This window comes from Sinocyclocheilus rhinocerous, unplaced genomic scaffold (assembly GCF_001515625.1).
Source record: "Sinocyclocheilus rhinocerous isolate Xijiao unplaced genomic scaffold, SAMN03320098_v1.1 scaffold689, whole genome shotgun sequence".
NCBI lineage: Eukaryota > Metazoa > Chordata > Actinopteri > Cypriniformes > Cyprinidae > Sinocyclocheilus > Sinocyclocheilus rhinocerous.
Genome location: NW_015652129.1, coordinates 1,202,678 through 1,223,887, shown reverse-complemented (window position 1 = coordinate 1,223,887; position 21,210 = coordinate 1,202,678). Strand labels below are relative to the sequence as shown.

Genomic DNA, 21,210 nt, shown 5'->3' with positions numbered 1-21,210 from the left:
TTAATTATAATTGGTTTATAAACATTATTTTAAACATTGTGCACTTTCTTTCACAGATAGTCGTTATCTTATGCTTTGAATAAACGTGCATTAGTAATATTTTGCTCGATGCGCCCTCTTGTGGCCTCAGAAGAGAAGCCAAAAGCTATTCTTCACCATAACTGAAATTATGCATTTTAAATTCGAATATAATTCGAATTTTGATCATATTAAAGTGCAAAATTCGAATTTAGTTTTTCTGCCATTTTGACAGTCGTAGTGGACACTAATGCCTTGCCTAACGTAAATTAAATATTTTGTTTTGACGTTTTTCTGCGGTTGAAACAGTGATTGAGCGATTACATGAGGCATGAGATGTTCATTCATGTTTATTTCGCATTAAAACTAGCTAGTAGTAAAGAGGAAGGGATGATCACGCTCACTCATGCTCTGCGATGCCGTTTGAACTGAGGCGTTTATACAGCGATCTGTCGCACCACATTAGAGCGTCAAAACGGCATTTATTGTTTGAATTTCCTAAAAAACAAATGGACATAATTTGAAAGATGCTGTATAAATACAATGCTGTATTTTGGTGCACATGTGTACCAAACCAAAAGACCCGTACCAAAAATTTTCAGTACAAAAACGTGTACTGTTACACTCCTAAAATGTAGTAAAGTCATATGGACCAGGGTAGCGTGATGATTAATTTTTTGACAGGAATAAAAATAAGGCTGTGAGGTATAGAAGTGCAATGTGTTCAGTAGATTGTACTGTTGTTGAACAACAACAACATTCGATTGTTGCTGATGAAACGTCTTTATGAGAAAAACCCCCAAAAACTTTTAAGTATAGAAAAACTCCATAAAATGGTTTTGAAAGTTTTGAGTTGTGAATATTACTTGTGAAGTCTATCCCACACAAGCCTCATTTTAAAAACCTTTTTCCACTATAAAGAACCATTTGTGCAATGGAATGTTAATGGATTTTAGAGGTTCTTCGTGGAACCCTAGATGCCAGTAAGGCCCAATCCCAATTCTACCCCTTGGCCCTTCCCCTTTCACCTACACCTCCGTTTCGCGCGTTCACGTGAAGGGGTAGGGGTGTCTCAATTCTCTTTTGGTTGGAGGGGTAGGGGAAGGGCCAGACAGCCCTTCAAACGAAGATTTTTCGGGACCACACTTCAAACGAAGGGGTATGAATTATCTCAGCGTAAACCGGCTTCAGCGGCAACATGGCTGGCCGAGCGAACAAAAAGACACATACATGTAAGCATTTTTGGTTTTTAAAAATATTTTAACGAAAGTAATCATTTGTTTTATGTTACATTCAATCGTGAGTTCATATTTACGGTCATGTTACTCAAAGAAATGTTTGCAACTAACGTCATATCATTATAGACTGCACGATAGTGCCACAACATATTTTCATGTCTGATCAGGGCGATAACCAGACATTGAGGGGGGCTAGTCCCTGTGTGTGTGTCAGTAAGCAGCGCATTAATATAGAACGGTAATTAAAAGCTCTAATGCACACCAGCACACCAGTATAGGTGTGTGTATTGTAGGAGCTAGACGACGTATGGTGACGTGTGACGTATAGTAGTGGTGTCCCAATTCTTAGGGGAATATTTTCACCCCTACCCCTTGACACTCTGTTTCAAGGGGGAAGGGGTAGGGGTATACAATAGAATTGGGATTGGGCCTAAGAGTGTTGGCTAGGTCTGTGATATTATGTAAATTAACTCTAGAGGGCAGCATTGTACTTTCATAATGTTGTCAAGTATCCCTTGCATTGACGAAAACCAGCTCTCATAGTCCTGAGCAGGAAAAAATAAACAAAGTCATTCAATGTTCCATATTATAAAAACATGTCAGTGATTGGATCTGTGTGTGTTCATATTTTGTGTTTTAGTTGTACTTGTGGACATGGAACATGCTGTGCTCTTATTCAGTCATTCTGGGAATCATTTTACAAACACCTTTTCAAAGATTCTGACCAGTGTCTCTTTTCCAGCTGTGATGGCTTTATATTGTGTGTACTTGTGTGTTTGTGTATAGCTAGTGAGATGGCTCTATCTGACCAGGCCCTGAATATCCTGTGTGTGCTCATGAAGGATCAGTGGAGCTGGCTCTGCACAGAGAACATCCAGAGGACCATCAGACTGCTGTTTGGGACCCTCATTGAAAGGTGTGTGTCCACCCCAATGATAGGACCAGATCGCAGTGTAATCAGTCTTTGGTAGCTTCTTGAATTCAATCCAGATTCACATAGCCAGTATTTGGATTAGATCTCAAAGTTGAACCAACTGTTTGGCATTTCTGCAATTACTCTGTTGATATTTCTTTGACTATGGAGAACAGATCAGACATGTTTTAGCAGTATTAGTGCACAGACCGTTCATCCCTGCCGAGCAAAAGCTGAAAATGCATTCATTTGTCTGCCTCTCTTTAATCAGAAGCTGGGAGATTTTAGAGACGTCCAACACATCTCTCATCTTCGATGTGGAAAGAAGTGTTTTCAACTTAGTAAATGCCATAAATCTGGACCACATCTATAAATTTAAAATAGATAATTGCATGAAGTGAAAAGTGGGACATTTCTTAAAGTTTTGTTTGTGCAGAATTATTGGCTGAAATCTTGTCTACTTTATAGATTTTGACTATTGTACAGTGTTGCAGGAAAGTGGAGTCGACTGTACAGTTTTACATTTTTGGTTTGTTAATATTTGTTGCATGTTGATTTATGTTTAAAAAAAAGTTGCTGTAGAGCATTTATTTCATTTTCCCAAAAACTTTATAACTGTATATTCTAGATTTAATAAGACTAGTGTGACTTTAGTCTTCAGTAATTAAACGTTAACGTTCAAAAGTTTGAGGTCAGGAAGATGCATTAATGTAATCAAAAGTACAGTATTTTTGATAATTTATGATTGCAATAGTTATAATTAATAATTGTATTGATTAAATTATAATTTATAATATAATAATAAATTATAGTGTCATTTATAATGTCACAAAAGATTTCTATTTTAAATAAATGCAGTTTTTTATCTCCCTATTCATCAATGAATCTAGATTAATCATGTTTTCCACAAAAATATTAAGCAGCATAATTGTTTTTAACATTAATAATAATAATTAATGTTTCTTGAGCAGACATTCTCCAAGACTGAAGTAATGATGCTGAAAATTCAGCTTTGCAAATTTGCGGGAAGAAAATGCATTTTGCCATATATTCAGAAAGAAGTTATTTTACATGGTAAAATAATTTCACAATATTACATTTTTGCTGCGTTTTTGATTAAATAAATGCAGGATTGTTAAGACTTTGAGAAAAACATTGAGAAATCCTACCAACCTCAAACTTTTGAATAGAAGGGTATAAATAATCCACCGAGGCTCAAAAGGGCCTAAAGACAGACACGGCCGACAGATGGATTCTGGACTCAATGAGGTGTCACTGAAGGCATCACTCATTCCCTTCCCAAACTGCTGTACAATTGCGTGATCATTCTTATTTTTAACCATGAATAAAAATACTTTATTAAACAAGTTCTGCAGAGGGGACCGATGACAACTTGATGTAGGAAGTGAGAACTGTGTGTTTTAAAGCTGTCAACAGGCAGCTTTCCCCCATCCTCTGCTCCACTTCTCTTGGAGTTAATAACATGGGGCGTCCCACTGAGCCACCTTCAGTTTCAGCTTGTTGTTGAAGCTTTCTGCTCTGCTTTAATTAAAGTACTTGGTGTTTTTGCTACTCTGTTTCGCGATGACCACATGTCTGTGGAGTGCAGATTTATCCTGTGGCACAGTAATGCCTTTCTAATACAGAGAGGTTACTGAAACCTTGTGCTATAAAGGAGAGTTTTTTTTTCTTGGTTTCTTTGAAACCATCCCATCCGTCCTCCAGGATTCAAGCTGAAAGGTCAGGCCTCACATTAAATGACAAATGCAAGCCCTCAGCTCCATAAGCATCTGTTTTACAGATCCTCGTGTTGTGATGTCCAGCCATTTCAAATGACTCGTTTGTGAGGCGGTGTATTAAACACCTGCTAGCTGAGCGGCTTCCTGCCATGTTTAGCTGATGGCTAACAGCCATCGGACGGGAAAGCTGGAGTGAGGCCTATGCTTTTCCTAAACAGTTGGACAGAGCCAGTGTCTCAAAGGTGTGTCTTTTGTGGGTTCGAGCAGATCAGTACAATGGTTATTTGTTCTCTGTTTGAAATAAATGTTCACAATGGCGCTTTTTCCCCCATCCACTATTCTGTAGGCTGTAGAACACATTTCATCTTCATTCTGCTCTAAACCAGGGGTCCTCAACCTTTTTCAGGACAAGAACATTTGTGGTGGGTCACAGAGGTGCTTGTCTAGTTTAATTGCGAAGTTTGCGTAGTTTAGCGCTTTTCGCAATGTGCTGGGGAAATCATCGGTTAGCAACTCCCATCTCACACAGACCTGATCCGCTGATACATATTTGAGAAGCCAGACCACTTGCACTGCTTGCATCATTGATATTTTATCTCATTCACTCACATATGCTCCTGTAGCCATTATCTTAAAATCTATAAATATGCACAGTATTATAAAACCCATTAGTAGTAGTATATATTCAGGGGTGCACATTATTTTTTTTAGCCTGGTTCTCAAAAGAGCACCTGGAGATTTGGTTTGGTCCTCACACTGCACATAGTGTGACCCATTAAATATAACTATAAAAAAAAAATAATAGTGATAATAATATTATTGCACTTTTTAAATTTTTTAAATAAAATTATCAAAATAATAAAGTGTGATAATACTATTTAATACTGTTTTAAAATAAAAAGGGAGTATTAAATACAAATAAAATTATTTTATAGTAGACTTAAAAATAAAATGCTAATATTTACTTTTATATATATCAATTTTTAATTGATCTTTTTCAAACTTAAAACCAGCAAACTTTTATTTTGGCGTGTTGCCGGCAAGTAAGTATATGCGCTGCTGTGTTTAGCGCTGTGCAGAGTGACAAGTGTCAGCAAAGAATGAATTAAATGTCACAGTTTTGCTTTGTGCTTTGAAAATGGCAGCGGATAGCCTAGATTTATGTTTTCAGTTCGAATAGAAATCTTATTTAGTATTACAGTTTGTCGATCTAAAATGGTAATTGTGCATTAAAGGGGTCATATGATGATGCTAAAACGAACATTATTTTGTGTATTTGGTGTAATGAAATGTGTTTATGCGGTTTAAGGTTAAAAAAACACATTATTTTCTGCTGTGTGTGTGTGTGTGTGTGTGTGTGTGTGTGTGTGTATACCGTATATATATATATATATAAATATTAGTGCTGTCAAACGATTAATCGCATTCAAAAAAGTTTTTGTTTACATAATATATGTGTGTGTACTGTGTATATTTATTATGTATATATAAATACACACACATGCATGTATATATTTCAGAAAAATGTTATGTTTATAAAATATATTGATATATAATATAAATTATATGAATATAAATATATGTAAATAATCTGAAAATATATACTGTATGTGTGTGTATTTATATATAAAATAAATATACACAGTACACACATTTATTATGTAAACAAAAACTTTATTTTGGATGCGATTGTTTGACAGCACTAATATACAGTGTGTATATATATATATATACACACACACACACACAGCGGGTAAAATAAGTATTGAGCACGTCACCATTTTTCTCCGTAAATATTTTTCCAGTATGTTATGCTTCTTGATGGCAAAGTAGTATTTATCATATCATTTTATTATCATAATAATACACACTGGTTTGTAGTGCACATAGTTTTACTATTACTGCACTGTTACTCTTCTAATTATGAACCTATAGACATTTCCACTGCTCCAGAGTCCAGTAACAATGTCCTTTACTCCACTCTTTTTGATTGTTGGCATTGTACTTGGTTATGTGAGGCTTACATGCAGCTACTTGGCCATTGAAACCCATTCCATAAAGCTCCCGCTGCACAGTTTTTGTGCTTTGACAATCTTCAGTTATGGAATCAGCAGAGCTTTGGCGACTCTGTGACTTTATGTGGTCTTCCACTTTTTGGCTGAGTGGCTGCTGTTTCTAAATGCTTCCACTTTCCCACAATCTGTGTAGCATAATAAGGTGGAAAGCATTGGTAGCACGTCTTAATCACGATCGGACTAAACTGTAATGTTTATTGAACTCTGAAGTGAATCCATGAAGTCGGAACTTTTCTTGATAGATGACTGCGACGTGTTTAGTTTTACCAATGAAATTAGCTATGGGGTGGGATTTGCGCTTCAAAGATTTTGGGGAAAACATCACGCGTACGTTCTGGATTGACTAACTTTGACTTAATGTTGTGTTTTTGCCAAATAATTGTTTATTTTATTCACAAAATATTAGTTTGAGATCATGCAGTACCAGCACAGAAACCCCTAGGAGTCCCCACATCGTATTGACATCATTGCCTCACATTTGTTTTTGTTTAGTCGCTATGGCTTTAGATTGACATTGAGCTCAAAATAGACATTTAACCACTTAGACTGAGTGGGGCATTTTGATTGAGAAAACGTTTTGTTTTGCATTGCATTGTTGGGTTATCTCAGTGTCTTTGAAGGAGAGCGTTTTAGAATGTCTACACAATATTTCAAACCACCAAGTGGTGGTGTCTGGACATGCTGTTTGTCTCTTGATGGAAAAGCATGCTGCATAATCTTATTCCTCTTGCTGTCCTGGCCACTATAACCCAAAGAACATTCAACTTCTTGTTATTTCTACTGTTTGGATTGTGCTGATATTGAAGCTGTTGCCATCTTCAGTTTTGTGGAGAGGTTCTTTGGATGAAACAAAGCTTCCTTTTGTTACGATCAATTAAGTACCGTGGAGGTTTAGTCAATGCCAATTCATATGCCAAGGATGAACTTTTCTAGTGGGACATTTCTCTTTGCAGAGCTTGTTTTCTGTAACTGATATCTGAACAAAGTAATTATCCTATTCAATTGTTGGATTCATCAGGCAAGAGTAGGTTTGGACTGAGTGCAATATTTAAGAAATGTTAGATTAAGTTAAGTTAGAAGTTAAAATATGTTATTAAAATAACTATTTGAGAAACATCTCTGTCAAAAAATCTGCAGTTTACATCTACAGTTGCTTAGAAAATCACTACTAATTCACTTGAACACTATCACCGTTTGGCATGTGAAAAGGTTTGGTCCTTCAAGAATGTGTAGTTACTAACAAACTAGAGACATAAGTGTGTTGACCTTCAGTATGTAATCACAGTCACTTTGTAGAGCTTATGAAAGCATATTTAAGTAAGGATTTTGTTTTGTTTTTGGTAAGATTAACACTGCTGCCAATTTGTGTGGTAAAAATGGCAAATTATATACAAATTCATGGCACATGTGGGTGTAGCCATTACAGAGAAGCAATTTGAATTTTAGTAACACTGGTTTATGTAATAATGGTTTTTGTTAATGACCTGCAGAAATTATATCACAATTAAACAGAATTAAACAGTCATATTTTTCTTATAATCTGTCAAAGTCTCCAAGACTCGAGGTAAAAAAATAAATGTTTGATTTTATCAGCATTTGATACATATCTTTATAGATTTTTACTATAAAAAGTTAGAATTTAGATTTAGTTAGAACTTTTAAACATTTTGGTGTTTTTGTGACTTTTGTATATACAGTGGTGCTAGAAAGTTTTTGAACCCTTTAAAATGTTCTATATTTCTCTAAATATGACCCAAAAGATCATCAGATTTTCACAAACGTCCTGAAAGTTGACAAAGAGAATCCAGTCAAACAAATGAGACAAAAATATATACTTTGTCATTTTTTATGTTTTCAATCAATGGGTTGACTATCAGGTGTTAGTGTGTGCCCTGTTTTATTTAAAGAACATTATTTTATTCATGTTTGTGGAAGTGTATCATGGCACAAACAAAGGGGAACTCTAAAGACCTCTGAAAAAGTTGTTGTTGCTCATCAGGCTGGAAAAGGTTATAAAACCATTTCTACACTGCAAAGAAGGCTTAGCTTACTTAGTATTTTTACTAAATACTAGTTTAGTAGCTTACTTACTTCTAAGTAACTAAAGGCCTTTCTCACATTGGCTGATGTCGATGTTCATGAGGCCACCATCAGGAGAACACTGAACATCTATGGTGTGCATGGCACACCAAGAAGATTGCAAGAAGAAAGCCACTGCTCTCCAGAAAGAACATTGCTGCCCGTTTGCAATTTGCTAAAGATCATGTAGACAAGCCAGAGGGCTATTGGAGAAATTTTTTGTGAATGAATGAGACCAAATAAAAAATTTGGTTTAAATGAGAAGCATTATGTTTGGAGAAAAGAACACTGCATTCCAGCATAAGAACCTTAGCCCATCTGTGAAACATGGTGGTGGTAGTATCATGGTTTGGGCCTGTTTTACTGCATCTGAGACAGGACGGCTTGCCATCATTGATGGAATAATGAATTCTAAATTATACCAGCAAATTCTAAAGGAAAATATCAGGACACCTGTCCGAGAAATGAATCTCAAGAGAAAATGGGTCATGCAGCAAGACAACAACCCCAAGCACACAAGTCACTCTATAAAAGAATGGCTAAAGAAGAACAAAGTTAATGTTTTGGAATCGTCAAATTCATAGGAGGAAACCCTCCGATATCATAGGATTGAAGCAGTTCTGTATGGAGGAATGGGCAGGACTGATCAGCAGTTACAAGAAACGTTTAGCTGCAGTTATTGCTGCAAAAGGGGCTACTGAAACCAGATACTGAAAGCACAGATTCACATACTTTTGCCACTCACAGATGTGTAACACTGGATCATTTTCTCAATAAATAAATGACAAAGTATATCTTTTTTGGCTCATTTGTTTGATTGGATTCTCTTTGTCTACTTTCATGGCTTGTGTGAAAATCTGATGATCTTCTGGATCATAGGCAATTTATGTAGAAATATAGAAAACTCTAAAGAGTTCACAAACTTTAAAGCACCACTGTATATTGATATATTAATAACTTTGCTTAAATCGGTCTATTAAGACAATACACCTGCCACATATGAATTGGCTCACACATTGGATGACAGAATGAGTGTAATGACACTCCAAATAGAAACATGCCGGACAGGTCCTGTTGAAATGGCAAGTGTGTGATCATGTGGAAGCAAGCGAGACAGAAACATGAGCCAGCTGCTGTTCATGCCTCAGTGCAAACAGACACATCGGACATCATTTGAGGGAAAGAATTAGTTTACTTAACCGATGTCTGCGGTTCTTCTAGCACCGGACCGGATGTCTTTGTTTGCCTAATTATTCAGAGGGAAAAGCCATTTCCAAATGGAAATTTACACATTCTGCTGCACAATCCTCAGGCATGCCTTTTTACAAAGTGGCTTAGAAGGAAAACCAAAGGGCCTAGATTAAATTGTTGCTTTTTTTTTAGCAATAAATCAATCATCACTTCAGGACAGTCAGACTTATTCTTATACAGCCACGAGACATAAAGATGGTTACGGTTATATCACATGAGAATTATTTTTAAACGTACGCCTGTGCCCTTGATAACAGTGGTGGAATGGTAGCTATGATCGAGAATTTTAACCACTATATTGATCCCTAACTTTAGCCCACTGCTGGGAAATGACTGCAGAACCTGCACCGGCTTTGACTTAAAGTAACTCCTGAGACAAACATGCGAACCGTCTGTTCTTATATAACTTGTGGGACTGATTCTTGCTCCAGCACTAACACACCTGCCTGTAATTTTCGAGGGGATTTAAAGACCTTGATTATCCGGCTCAGGTTTGTTTGATTAGAGTTGGATCTGAACCTTGCATGAAGGTAGATCTTCACAAGCAGAATCGAGCGACGCATGCTCTACATTAGTGATTGTGTGTAAAACCACTTGATGGCGGTGTCTACTGTCAAATGCTGTGTGAAGATGTCAAGAAGTTGTGGAAATATGCTTCATGTTTTGATTGGCTGTTCTCAAATGCTCTTTTCTTAATTTGATTAATGCGTTCATATGGAGTCTTGATTCGTGGCATGTTGTGATGAACATGTTTACAGTACATGTTCATGATGTTCCATTGTTAAAAGAAATGGTTCACACAAAAATGCAAATACTATCATCATTTGCACTACCCTCCAAAGGTACTTTTGCACTTTCTAGTCAAATAATTATTGTGAAAAGATTGTCGGTTTCCATTAAAATATTAAGCAGCACAACTGTTTTCAATACTGATAATAATGAGAACTGTTTCTTGAGCAGCAAATCGGCATATTCAAATGATTTCTGAAGGATTGTGTGATACTGAAGACTAAGACTTAAGGCCATTGCACACTGAGTCTGAAATTTTCGCACATTGAAAAATAAATACGACCTCACACTGTGTCAATCACGTTTACACACTGCGTCCGAAACTTTCGTCCGTCATTAAAAAATTCGGGTCGGGTTCGATTTTTTGTGTTTTTTTGCATCCGTAGCAAGCATTTTGAGAGGTGTCTTATCTATTCTGGAAGTGAACTAATGACTCACTTCTGCATTTCTTATTTTTTATAGTGTTGATTTAAACTTTAATTATATGGACTAGGGGTTGAACGACTTCTGATTTTTTGAAGTCGACTTTTATGTGATGAAAGTCGAGTCGAAGTCGACTAGTCGATTAGTCGGTGCAACCCCTAATATGGACACATTTTTTTTTTTTTAAATATTGTCATTCTGTCGGTGCCAATAGCCTCGTGGTTAGTGCGCCGACATACAGTGCAACTGCACTCGCGGCGACCCGAGTTCGAATCCCATCTCGTGGTCCTTTGCCGATCCCAACCCCCTCTCTCTACCCAATGCTTTCCTGTCAACTGTATACTGTCCTGTCCAAATAAAGGCATAAAAAGCCCATAAAACATTGTCATTCTGCAGAAGAAAGTAAATAATAAAATTTTAGAAAAACACATACCATTTAATTTTTTAAGTGAACTGTCCCTTTAAATCTTTCATTTATATTTTGCCCTTAAATAGTTCATTTTATCAGTATCAGATCAGTATCATTTTAAGTATCATTCAGAATCATTTATCAGATCAGTATCATTTTAAACTGATTTGACTTGTATAGACTATTTTTATGGGACCTTTCAGTGTTTTTTTCCTTAACAGATGTGGTCACCATGGGCGTCGCTAGGCCATTTTTAGGGGGGCTATAAAATATCATGGGAGAGCAATAATCGGTTGGTTCCCCATCTACTGTAGCCTAAGTTTTCACTGCGTTCACCCCTCATCACACCACAGCTGTTTCCTCCAGCGAAAAAACGCATACTTTATAAAACGATCATGTTGCTATTTTCATTAGAAAATTTAACTTTCAATATAATACATATTCCAATGCATGTGGCAAAGAGGTTTGCATAGGCCTACTTGAGATAAGGAATACTAGAAATGCAAACAATAAAATTTTGTGTTTGTAGCCTACAGTAAACGGGTTGTGTGTGTGAGATCATGAAGACTTGAATTTGGCTTATTCAGTACTCAAATGTTATACCTATCCATGCAATACAGTGGAATACTGCAATAAGTTTAGTATACGACTATTAATCAAACATTTTTAATTTTTTATATATATATATATATATTTTTTTTTATTAGGCTATTATTATTATTATTATACCCTCACTGGGGGCTGAGCCCCCCTAAAATGAAAATCCTAGAATCGCCCCTGGTGGTCACTATAAACTGTATGAACAACGTACATATACAGACAGACAGACATATAGAAAGACAGACAGACAGATAGATCGATTGTGTAAAGATTCTCCATTTGTTTTCCAAGGAAAAATCTGTATCCTTTTCTTGTCTTGCGTATGTGTTAAAATGCTATGCTGCTATGATAGATTGTTCTGCTGTGCCTGCCAATATTTCCTTCATAAACAGGAAGTTTGGGAAGGTTTGAGGTAAGGAAGGCCTGCCAACCCTGGTTTATTGCACCGCAAAACATTTGTCTTCCTCTCTTCCATCATTCTGGAGTACTGCACAGTACCAGACTGTAGACTACCCACATCGCTGCAGCGAATCCATCCACGGGTTATACTTGATATAAAACAGCCAAGACTGTACACAGAAAAACACAGTCTGCCAATCCATCTTGTTTTTTTTTGACAGCAGTCAAGCTTCCAAAAAATCCCATGATGTGATTTATTTCCAACAACACTCTATAGAATGTCCCTTTATAGATATAAACTTTGCACACATTCAATTAAGGCCATGGTTACAAATTCAAATCAGTTTTAGTTATTTATCACAAGCATGGTCGCTTTTTCATAACGTTGTGTGACATTATTTCAGCTTGAATATTATAAAATTATCTATAAGCAAAGTTAGAATGTGTTTAAAAAGGAACTTTTTTCCATCTAGGTCTTCCATAACAACACTGTTATGACGAAAACAGTGATAGTATTGTACTCTTTGTGTACATGCAACCACAAAACCAGACATTCAAAAATATCTGATTGGAGATAAGCAAGTTTAGTCAGTGCCGAAAAAACTGAACATCTTCCCTGCATTCTTACAGGATGAGGTGTATTGATTGTAAAGCCAGCATTCATCATGCTCCATCATTTCTAGACGCACACGGCACGGCATAGAAGGATCTGCCAGTCATCCAGAGAATGAAACGAAAGATTATAAATATTGTTATGACAGAAGTTAAAGATTCAACTGAAAATTCTCGATGAACCTATCAGCTGCCCAATGTGGAAAAAAGACCACACAGCCTTATCACGTCCCTATGGAAAATCTCTGTAATGATGCTTTAATCTCATATCGCAGTCACAGTTTGTGTAAATTGCACCAGAGATGATTCCTTACAAACAAAGGTACCTGTACAAGATGCTATCCGTGGCAAGAAACTATTTCTAGCTTAGGATGTGGCCTCTGAGGTGAAAGTATGTGCTTGTTTTGCAATAGTTGTACATGGAGATGGGTTAATCTGAGATAAACCAGTTAATTTGGATTTGGGAAAGACAATTTGTTTTGGTCCAACATTCCTCTGGGTTTTGAAACAGACTGCTAACTTGCAATGGCTTGTTTAAAAAAGCTGGCACACAACCCAGAGCGTTTGATTATTTCACAGCGCAAATTGATGCAATTCAGCTCTTGGCTGCCCATAAAGGTCATTATGTTCCATTTGGTAAGAAAGCAGGAGCTGAATTGGTCTCCTTGTTGCCTGTATTTGGACAAGAATCTCTGAATAATTAGTCTGCACAGACACCTGTTACACAAACACCTGCACGAGAATCGCTTTATGTCTCTGTGGGCCATTTCATGCTCCTAGACTTTTATATTTCATTGCTATTATTCCATGTTTTTTATCTAAAGTGAGACAAATTTTGATCCTATCTATCTATCTATCTATCTATCTATCTGTCTATCTGTCTGTCTGTCTGTCTGTCTGTGTCTGTCTGTCTGTCTGTTACCTTCAAATGTATTTTATATTCGTTTGTTGACAGTTTTGTATATTACAGTTAGTTAGTTAATTGATAGTTACTTTGTTTAAAGTAAAATAAATTAAAACTAATTGGTAGTTCAGTTAATAATTACATAATTGATAGAGGGTAACTACCATTGACTAAAGCCCCGTTCACACCAAGAATGATAACTATAAAGATAATGATAAAGATATATTTCTAAAAATCGTTCTCAATATTAAAGAATAGCAGAGTCCACACCACAGCTATAACGATAATGGCACAGAGAAACGATATCGTTGGAATCACTTTCAGAACGATTTTTTTTCCAGCTGATGAACGATACAAACATTGACACCCAATCAGAATCCATCCTGCTATAACGAGCTCGAGAATTTAAAGTGGCAGACGCGCGTGCGCTTAGAATAAACAGACGATATCGTCCGCTGGTGTGGAGGCTAATATCGTTATCTTTATAGTTATCGTTCTTGGTGTGAAAGGGGCTTAACTTGTTTAAACAAAGCTGTGAATCTGTCAATAAGCCGCTTATCCAAAATAGGTGATCTAAAATAAAAAGTATTCACCCCTTTTATATGATTCTTCTAAATATAGTTTTAGAATTCATTTAAATAGTTAAATAGAGATTGAAAATATAAAAAAGTTGAGTAGAAAACACTGTGAATTTTTTTAAAAGGGTGAAATTTACGTTAAAAAGGCAGCTGTGGTTGCTAGAACTTTACCTTTTAAATATATGGTAGCAACATTTTAGGTTTTACAGACTTAACTTAAATTTACATTAAAAACATATTCTGTTAACTGATTATAATGTTGGTATACCAAACTATTGAAGTATTAAAGGGTTAGTTCACCCAAAAATGAAAATTGGCTTGTGTTTTACTCACCCTCGTAGCATCCTAGGTGTATATGACTTTCTTCTTTCAGACGAATCCAGTCGGAGTTATATTAAAAATGTTCCAGGCTATTCCAAGCTCTATCATTGCAGTCAGCGGGTGTTGCAGTTGAACAGTCCACAAGTCGTCAAATAAAGCGCGTGCATTCTTAATAAAACATGCCTCACACGGCTCCAGGGGGTGAATAAAGGCCTTCTGTAGTGAATCCATGCATTTTTGTAATAAAAATATCCATATTTCAAACATAATAAACACTTTTCTCTCACTTCCGTTATCTTTCATACGCGGATGGCTTTCCGGCGGAAGGCGTATGACGTATGTGCAGTGCGCGCGCCTCTGAGATATGCTAGTCCCGCGAGTTTGTTTAATAGGAGCAAAGGAAGCAAAGTTTCCTTACTTTAGCAAAGGAAAACCAGTCTCCTCTTGGCTTATATCAAAATCCTCCGACATTTTTCTTTGTAAATCTTCGGTTTGTACTTCTAATTCGTGACCAGCGTTTTGTTTTGTTGTCTCTCCGCATTCGTCACTAATCACGCAACGCTGACGTGCTACGTTATCCGCCGGCACGGCTTCCGCTTATGACAGTTGGCGGAAGTGATATAAAAGTGTTTATTACGTTTGAAATATGGTTATTTTTCTTACAAAAACGCATGGATTCACTACAGAAGACCTTTATTCGCCTCTGCAATGATAGAGCTTGGAGTAGCCAGGAACATTTTTAATATAACTCCGACTGGATTCGTCTGAAAGAAGAAAGTCATATACACCTAGGATGCTTCGAGGGTGAGTAAAACACAAGCCAATTTTCATTTTTGGGTGAACTAACCCTTTAATGTCTGTATTGTACCTTTATAATACACTGACAACCTCCAAAAACAGGTGTTGATGGGAAAGTTACATGATGAATCAAAGTTCATCACAAGCAGCTATTCCACAGGCTGAGAAGGGAAATACTAATATATAGTACACAGTGTCATTCACACATTTACTAAATGCCATCATGGTAACACATGACAATAAAATGATGCAATTAACATTAATTTAGCAACATTAGATGTAACATAAAAATCTAATGTACATAACTGATATAGTGTAGCATAGTGTAAAGTAAGGAAACCTACTGTTAACCATTTACTATTTTTATTTACTGTAGCATTTTACAGGCTTTTACTGTTAAAATCACAATAATTTTTTTTACAGTGCAGGGTTTTCTGTTCATTGTAGTATAAATACACCTCTGTCTGGAAGCTCCAGAGCCTGGTGAGTCAGAATTGTGGCAGAAATTGAACCATGAAAAAAATAAATCCAACAAGTCAATGTAAAAATGGAAAAGCACAGGGCATGGATCCAATATGATTTCGAAGTCATTGATTGAATATTCCTTGGAGTACAGTTAAATCAATGATTAAAAAATGGAAAGTGACTGTGTAAGAAGGAGACAGCTGAGGGAGGCCACCAAGAGGCCCCTCTGAAGAGTTACTGGCTTCAGTGGCCGAGATTATAGAAACTGCTTACAACTGCTCCTTCGCCAGTCACAGCTTAATGAGTGAGTGGCAGAGTGGCAAAGAGAAAGCCACTGATAAAAATGTCATATGACATCTTGGCTGCATTTGCAAGAATACATTTTGGAGACTCTGAAGCCAGCTGGATGAAGGTTCTGTGGTCTGATGAGACCAAAATTGAGTTTTTTGGCCATCAGACTAAATGGCATGTCTGGTGTAAGCCGAACATCATCAGAAAAACACAACTCCAGCTGTGAAGCGTGGTGGCGGCAGTGGCGGCAGTGGCATCATGATGCGAGGATGCTTCTTTTCAGCAGACCCTAGATCGATTGAGAGAGTAAAATAAACAGGGAAATCATGGAGGAAAACGTGATGGAGTCTGCTGGACACCTGTGATTTGGGAGATCCGTCATGATAGTGCCTGCAAACATAAAGCCAAAGCTAGAGGAATGCCTTTAAAACAATGTTGATGTTTGGAGTGGCCAAGTCCATATCCAGATCTCAATCCAGTTGAAAATTTATGGCTGTCCACTCATGATCTCCATGCAACCTGACTGAGCCAGCTGCCACTTGGGCAAATCTGATAGAGACACATCTATACACAGACTTACCCATTAGGCAAAGGTAGGCGACCGCCTTGGGCCCCCAAAAGCCAAGGGCCCCCTAAAATGCTTTTCATATAGGATATGCGCATTAAGCGCGGACACGCGAACGTTTGCTGTTTACGGTGTTTATTACCACGACAACCGTCCGAGTCTGTGTCGTCTGCAGGTGTACGGCTGTATGCACTGTTAGTACCATGAGCGCTCAGACTGATATGAGATTTGCCCCGCAAACATTTCAGCAGTTATTATAGTGTCCCGTATTTCTGTCAACTGACTCACCAGACCTTAACCCCATAGAGAATCTATGGGGTATTGTCAAGAGGAAAATGAGAAACAAGAGACCAAAAAATGCAGATGAGCTGAAGGCCACTGTCAAAGAAACCTGGGCTTCCATACCACCTTAGTAGTGCCACAAACTGATCACCTCCATGCCACGCTGAATTGAGGCAGTAATTAAAGCAAAATGAGCCCCTACCAAGTATTGAGTACATGTGCAGTAAATGAACATACTTTCCAGAAGGCTAAAAATGTTTTTTTTATTGGTCTTAATAAGTATTCTAATTTGTTGAGATAGTTAATTGGTGGGTTTTTGTTAAATGTGAGCCAAAATCATCACAATTAAAAGAACCAAAGACTTAAACTACTTCAGTCTGTGTGCATTGAATTTATTTAATACACGAGTTTCACAATTTGAGTTGAATTACTGAAATAAATGAACTTTTCCACGACATTCTAATTTATTGAGATGCACCTGTAAATTTGTAGTTAAAACAACTAAAAATAAACGTATTTTAAAGTTTAGAATTAGACAGCCTTTGCACACAGGCTTACGCTGAAAACAACAAAATGGAACCTCAAGGTTGATCTAGGAAAATGTGTGCAAATGTATAGGGCCCCATTCCTATATTTTGCCTGGGGCCCCCAGTTCACTAAATCTGCCCCTGTCTATACAGACTCTATCGGTCTGTCTGTCTGTCTGTCTGTCTGTCTGTCGTTTCTCTGTCTGTCTGTCTGTCTGTCTGTTGTTCTATATATTGTTTTGTCTGTCGTTCTGTCAGTTCTTTCATTCTATATATTGTTATCTTGTTCTGTCAGTACTTTTGTTCTGTCTTTCTATTGTTCTGTCATTCTGTCTGTCTTTGAACAGGCTATGCCAAGCCAGTGTTATTTATTATTAACATTTTTTTGTGTGTCCTCAAGGTTATAATATGGTCTGCCTTGATCTGCTGACAACTGTATTGTATTCAGTAGCATGAAAGTGCTGTCAAACTTCAATTAAACCTTTCATTTATTGTCTCTGCATGACTGCAGATAGTTTTTACAACCTGAGGTCACTGTACTTTTATGCATCGTTCTCAGATAACAGACAGTCACTTAATTGGATCATAATTAAAGCTCATGTAATTCAGTTCCTAATGAGATTAGTCTTCCAGCACATCAGTTTTTCCAAGTTTATATGAGATGCTGATCAGGCGAGGCTCTAAATGGAATATACTTATCATGTTTATATTTTTTTGGAGTGTCAGAAGAAATGAAGACTCACATTAAAATCTGAAAAGGGTAGTTTAAACTTAACTGGCTCCAGTGAGCTCCAGGCACCCTTGTTTTCCACTCATGTTGGCTTGAGAAACGTCTTCCTCCTGTAATGCTGCACGTCTCCGTCAAAGGCTGTGCCAGTCCATATGAACTGCCCTTTATAATGGCAGAAATGCCATTAATGGAATAAAATGCTCCACTTGTTGTTTTGGAACAGCTAGTTTTTGTTCCATCACCTTACATCAGAGCTTCTTGAGAATTACGTAGGTCCTCAGTCAGACCTTTTTCAGAAGCTCTGTTAGAACTGCAGGCTGACTTAGTACACTTGTTTGGGCAGCAAGCTAGAGTTTTGAATGACACAATCATAGAAATGCACTTTTAATGTAATCTACTATTAAAACCTACTGCAGACTCTAAAAATAAAATTTTGTCATGGAACAGAAGAGCAATCCTGCGTGCAAACATATTGATGTTTTTCTACTATTGTAGACCTTTGTCGTCCACATAATCAGTAGAAAATCTCTGCACTAGTAGACAGGCAATGCAAATGAGACTCTGTCATGTTGTTACTGGGTCATTGAAATTTGACCATAATTGTAGTTTAATGGCCACCAGGAAACCCATCATTCTGTTTGAGAGTCTGGACTTTGGCTTCCATATATTTACACACACACACACTGTTCCCTCCGACAAACACATATGACATATGCATTTTGGACTGAAACCCCTACTGGGGACAGCTGTATGTCCAGATTCTCAGTATTTAAAATGAATTATTGTTAAACTGATTTTTTTGGAACTGAGTAAGCATGACCATAAGAGGTTCTCTGGATCTCAGCTCTGTCACCATGTAGCATCTGTGCCATTTCAAAGGGTCGGGACCAAAATAAACCAGCTATGCAATTGAAGAACAGGACAGATTTAAATCAGTGACACATGAAATTCCACTTCACACAGTATTCAATGAGAGTATTCAAAATCCTCAGGTGAAAACATTGTTTTCCCAGTTGATTATTAGAGCCCTGATTGGGTTATGTATTATAGCATTATGGATTTCCTGACATTTCATCACTTGTTTCAACCATAACTTTTATTGAATACAGTTGCTCACAGTTGCTTTTTAAATTATTATTAGAATAATAACAATTCTGCTGCATTAAATCACCTGCTTAAAAGACACCCCATTTATTTGTTGTAAATGGTTAGAAACTACAATTAAGGAAGATTTATGCTGTCTACTAAGGGGCCGTTCACACAGAATGCATTTTTACATTCCACTGCACTGCTTTTCCATGATTTCTCCATGTAAACATGCACTAGACGGGTGTGATTGACTATTGTGTTTGTGTCTTTTGCAGCTTGTTGTGCATGACACAGTGTTTCAAAAATGGGCTTAAGTTAAAAGTAGTTTAACATGGAAAAAAACAACAACAACATCTCTAGACCTTCCGGATCATTAATTTTATGAATTAAAGCATTAACTGAAATATATACTTAATATATACAATATTTTATTGAAATATATATAAAAAAATCTCTCGTTTTCATTAAGTTGAAGTACTAAAATAACTAAAACATAATAAAAAACAGACATATTACAAAAAACCACAAAATCATCAAATTCAAAATGTATTAACTAATACTATAATAGTACCAAATGATACTAAAATAACAGTGGATTATGTAATTCTTTTTATTAAAATGAATCAATTGGCAATCCTAGTAAAATACACCTGATCCTTTTCCATCCTATTGGTTTTCTGTTTTTTTCTATCCTAATAGCCTCTCTCATAAAAATGGTAATGTTTTATAATACTTTTTCCACATCTTTTGTTCAGTTCCATTTGTTAAGATGACTGTCTGTCAAAATGGTAGTGATTATTATTAAGATTAAACAGTCTCATCCACAGTAATGTTATGCAATCCCTCAGTTAAATCATAATTTCTTCAGGGTAAGGTGGCCAAAAGTAATTTTGCAGAGTTGATTCTGTGAAATGAGATGCTGTTTTTTTTTAGGATAAACTATATCCATATGCGGCCCATCACAGATTTTAACTGGAATAGACAAAGTACATTACAGTGGCACATGTGAACTGCGACTTGCTGAAGGACATCCGTAAAAGACGAAGTCCAAACACATGATGTTCTCTTAGACTTTTTTCTTTCCATTTGGTAGACTTTTTTGAATATATTTTAATCACACATGGTTTGTAACGTGTTTTGCATGCAGCACATCATCACAGTCCAATTCACCAGCAATCCTGAATTGTATCCTGAAGTTTCTGTCAAAAACAGATGATAGCATCATATTAAATAGTTGTTGTGATTGGCCTGCAGGTGGCTGGAGGTGGGTGGTGTTAACCTGACCTGTACGCAGTATTGGGTGATTTATCTGCGGGTGCTGCAGGAGGCCATCTGGCCTGGAGGAAGTCTGCCGGCTCAACCGAGACCCCAACGCAGCCAGCAGCAGAAAGACGAGAGCAGAGCGCAGGCTCTGCAGTGCCTTATGAAACTACTGCCAGGTGAGACACCACATAATATGTATATATAAACATGTTCAAAAGTTCAAAAGTGGAATTTTGTTTTAAAGAAATTAATGCTTTTATTCAGCAAATACACATTAAATTGATACAAAGTGGCAGCAAAGACATTTGTAATTTCTATTCATCAAAGAATCCTGAAAAATAAATCATGGTTTCCACAAAAATATTAAGCAGCACAACTGTTTTCGACATTGATTATAATAATAAATGTTTCTTGAGTGCCAAATTAGCATATTAGAATGATTTCTGAAGGATCATGTGACACTGAAGTCTGGAGTAATGACTACTGACTACAGCTTGTCATAAATTACATTTTAAAATGTAATAAAATAGAGAACACTTTTTGTAAATTGTAATAATATTTTACAACATTACTGTTTTTATTGTATTTTACTCAAAAATGTAGCCTTTATTGAGCATAAGAGACTTCAAAAACAGAACAAAATCTGTACCAAGGTTATTACAGTTAACTAAAACTGAGCTAAAACTAAAACCATAAAAAATGTTGCTTAAAAAAATAGAAAAACTTTATTTCAGCTAATTGCCGAGGCAACATGTTAGTTTAACTTGATGTACTAAAATAACCAAAAAAAAAAAAAAAAACTAAAAATTAAAAAAATTCAAATTTTTTTACTTTAACTTAAAGCATTAAAAT

At 36.5% G+C, this 21,210-nt stretch overlaps 1 protein-coding gene across 2 annotated transcripts in view; it reads left to right on the top strand.

Annotated features, from left to right (window-relative positions):
* The window catches only part of LOC107713467 (sorting nexin-19-like), a 33,394-nt gene that overhangs the window by 6,382 nt on the left and 5,802 nt on the right, over positions 1-21,210 (top strand). For both annotated transcript variants that reach the window (XM_016518978.1, XM_016518979.1), the window contains exons 9-10: positions 2,043-2,172; positions 20,350-20,534. In XM_016518978.1, coding sequence (XP_016374464.1) covers positions 2,043-2,172; positions 20,350-20,534 — 315 coding nt within the window. The remainder of the gene's footprint in view (positions 1-2,042; positions 2,173-20,349; positions 20,535-21,210) is intronic.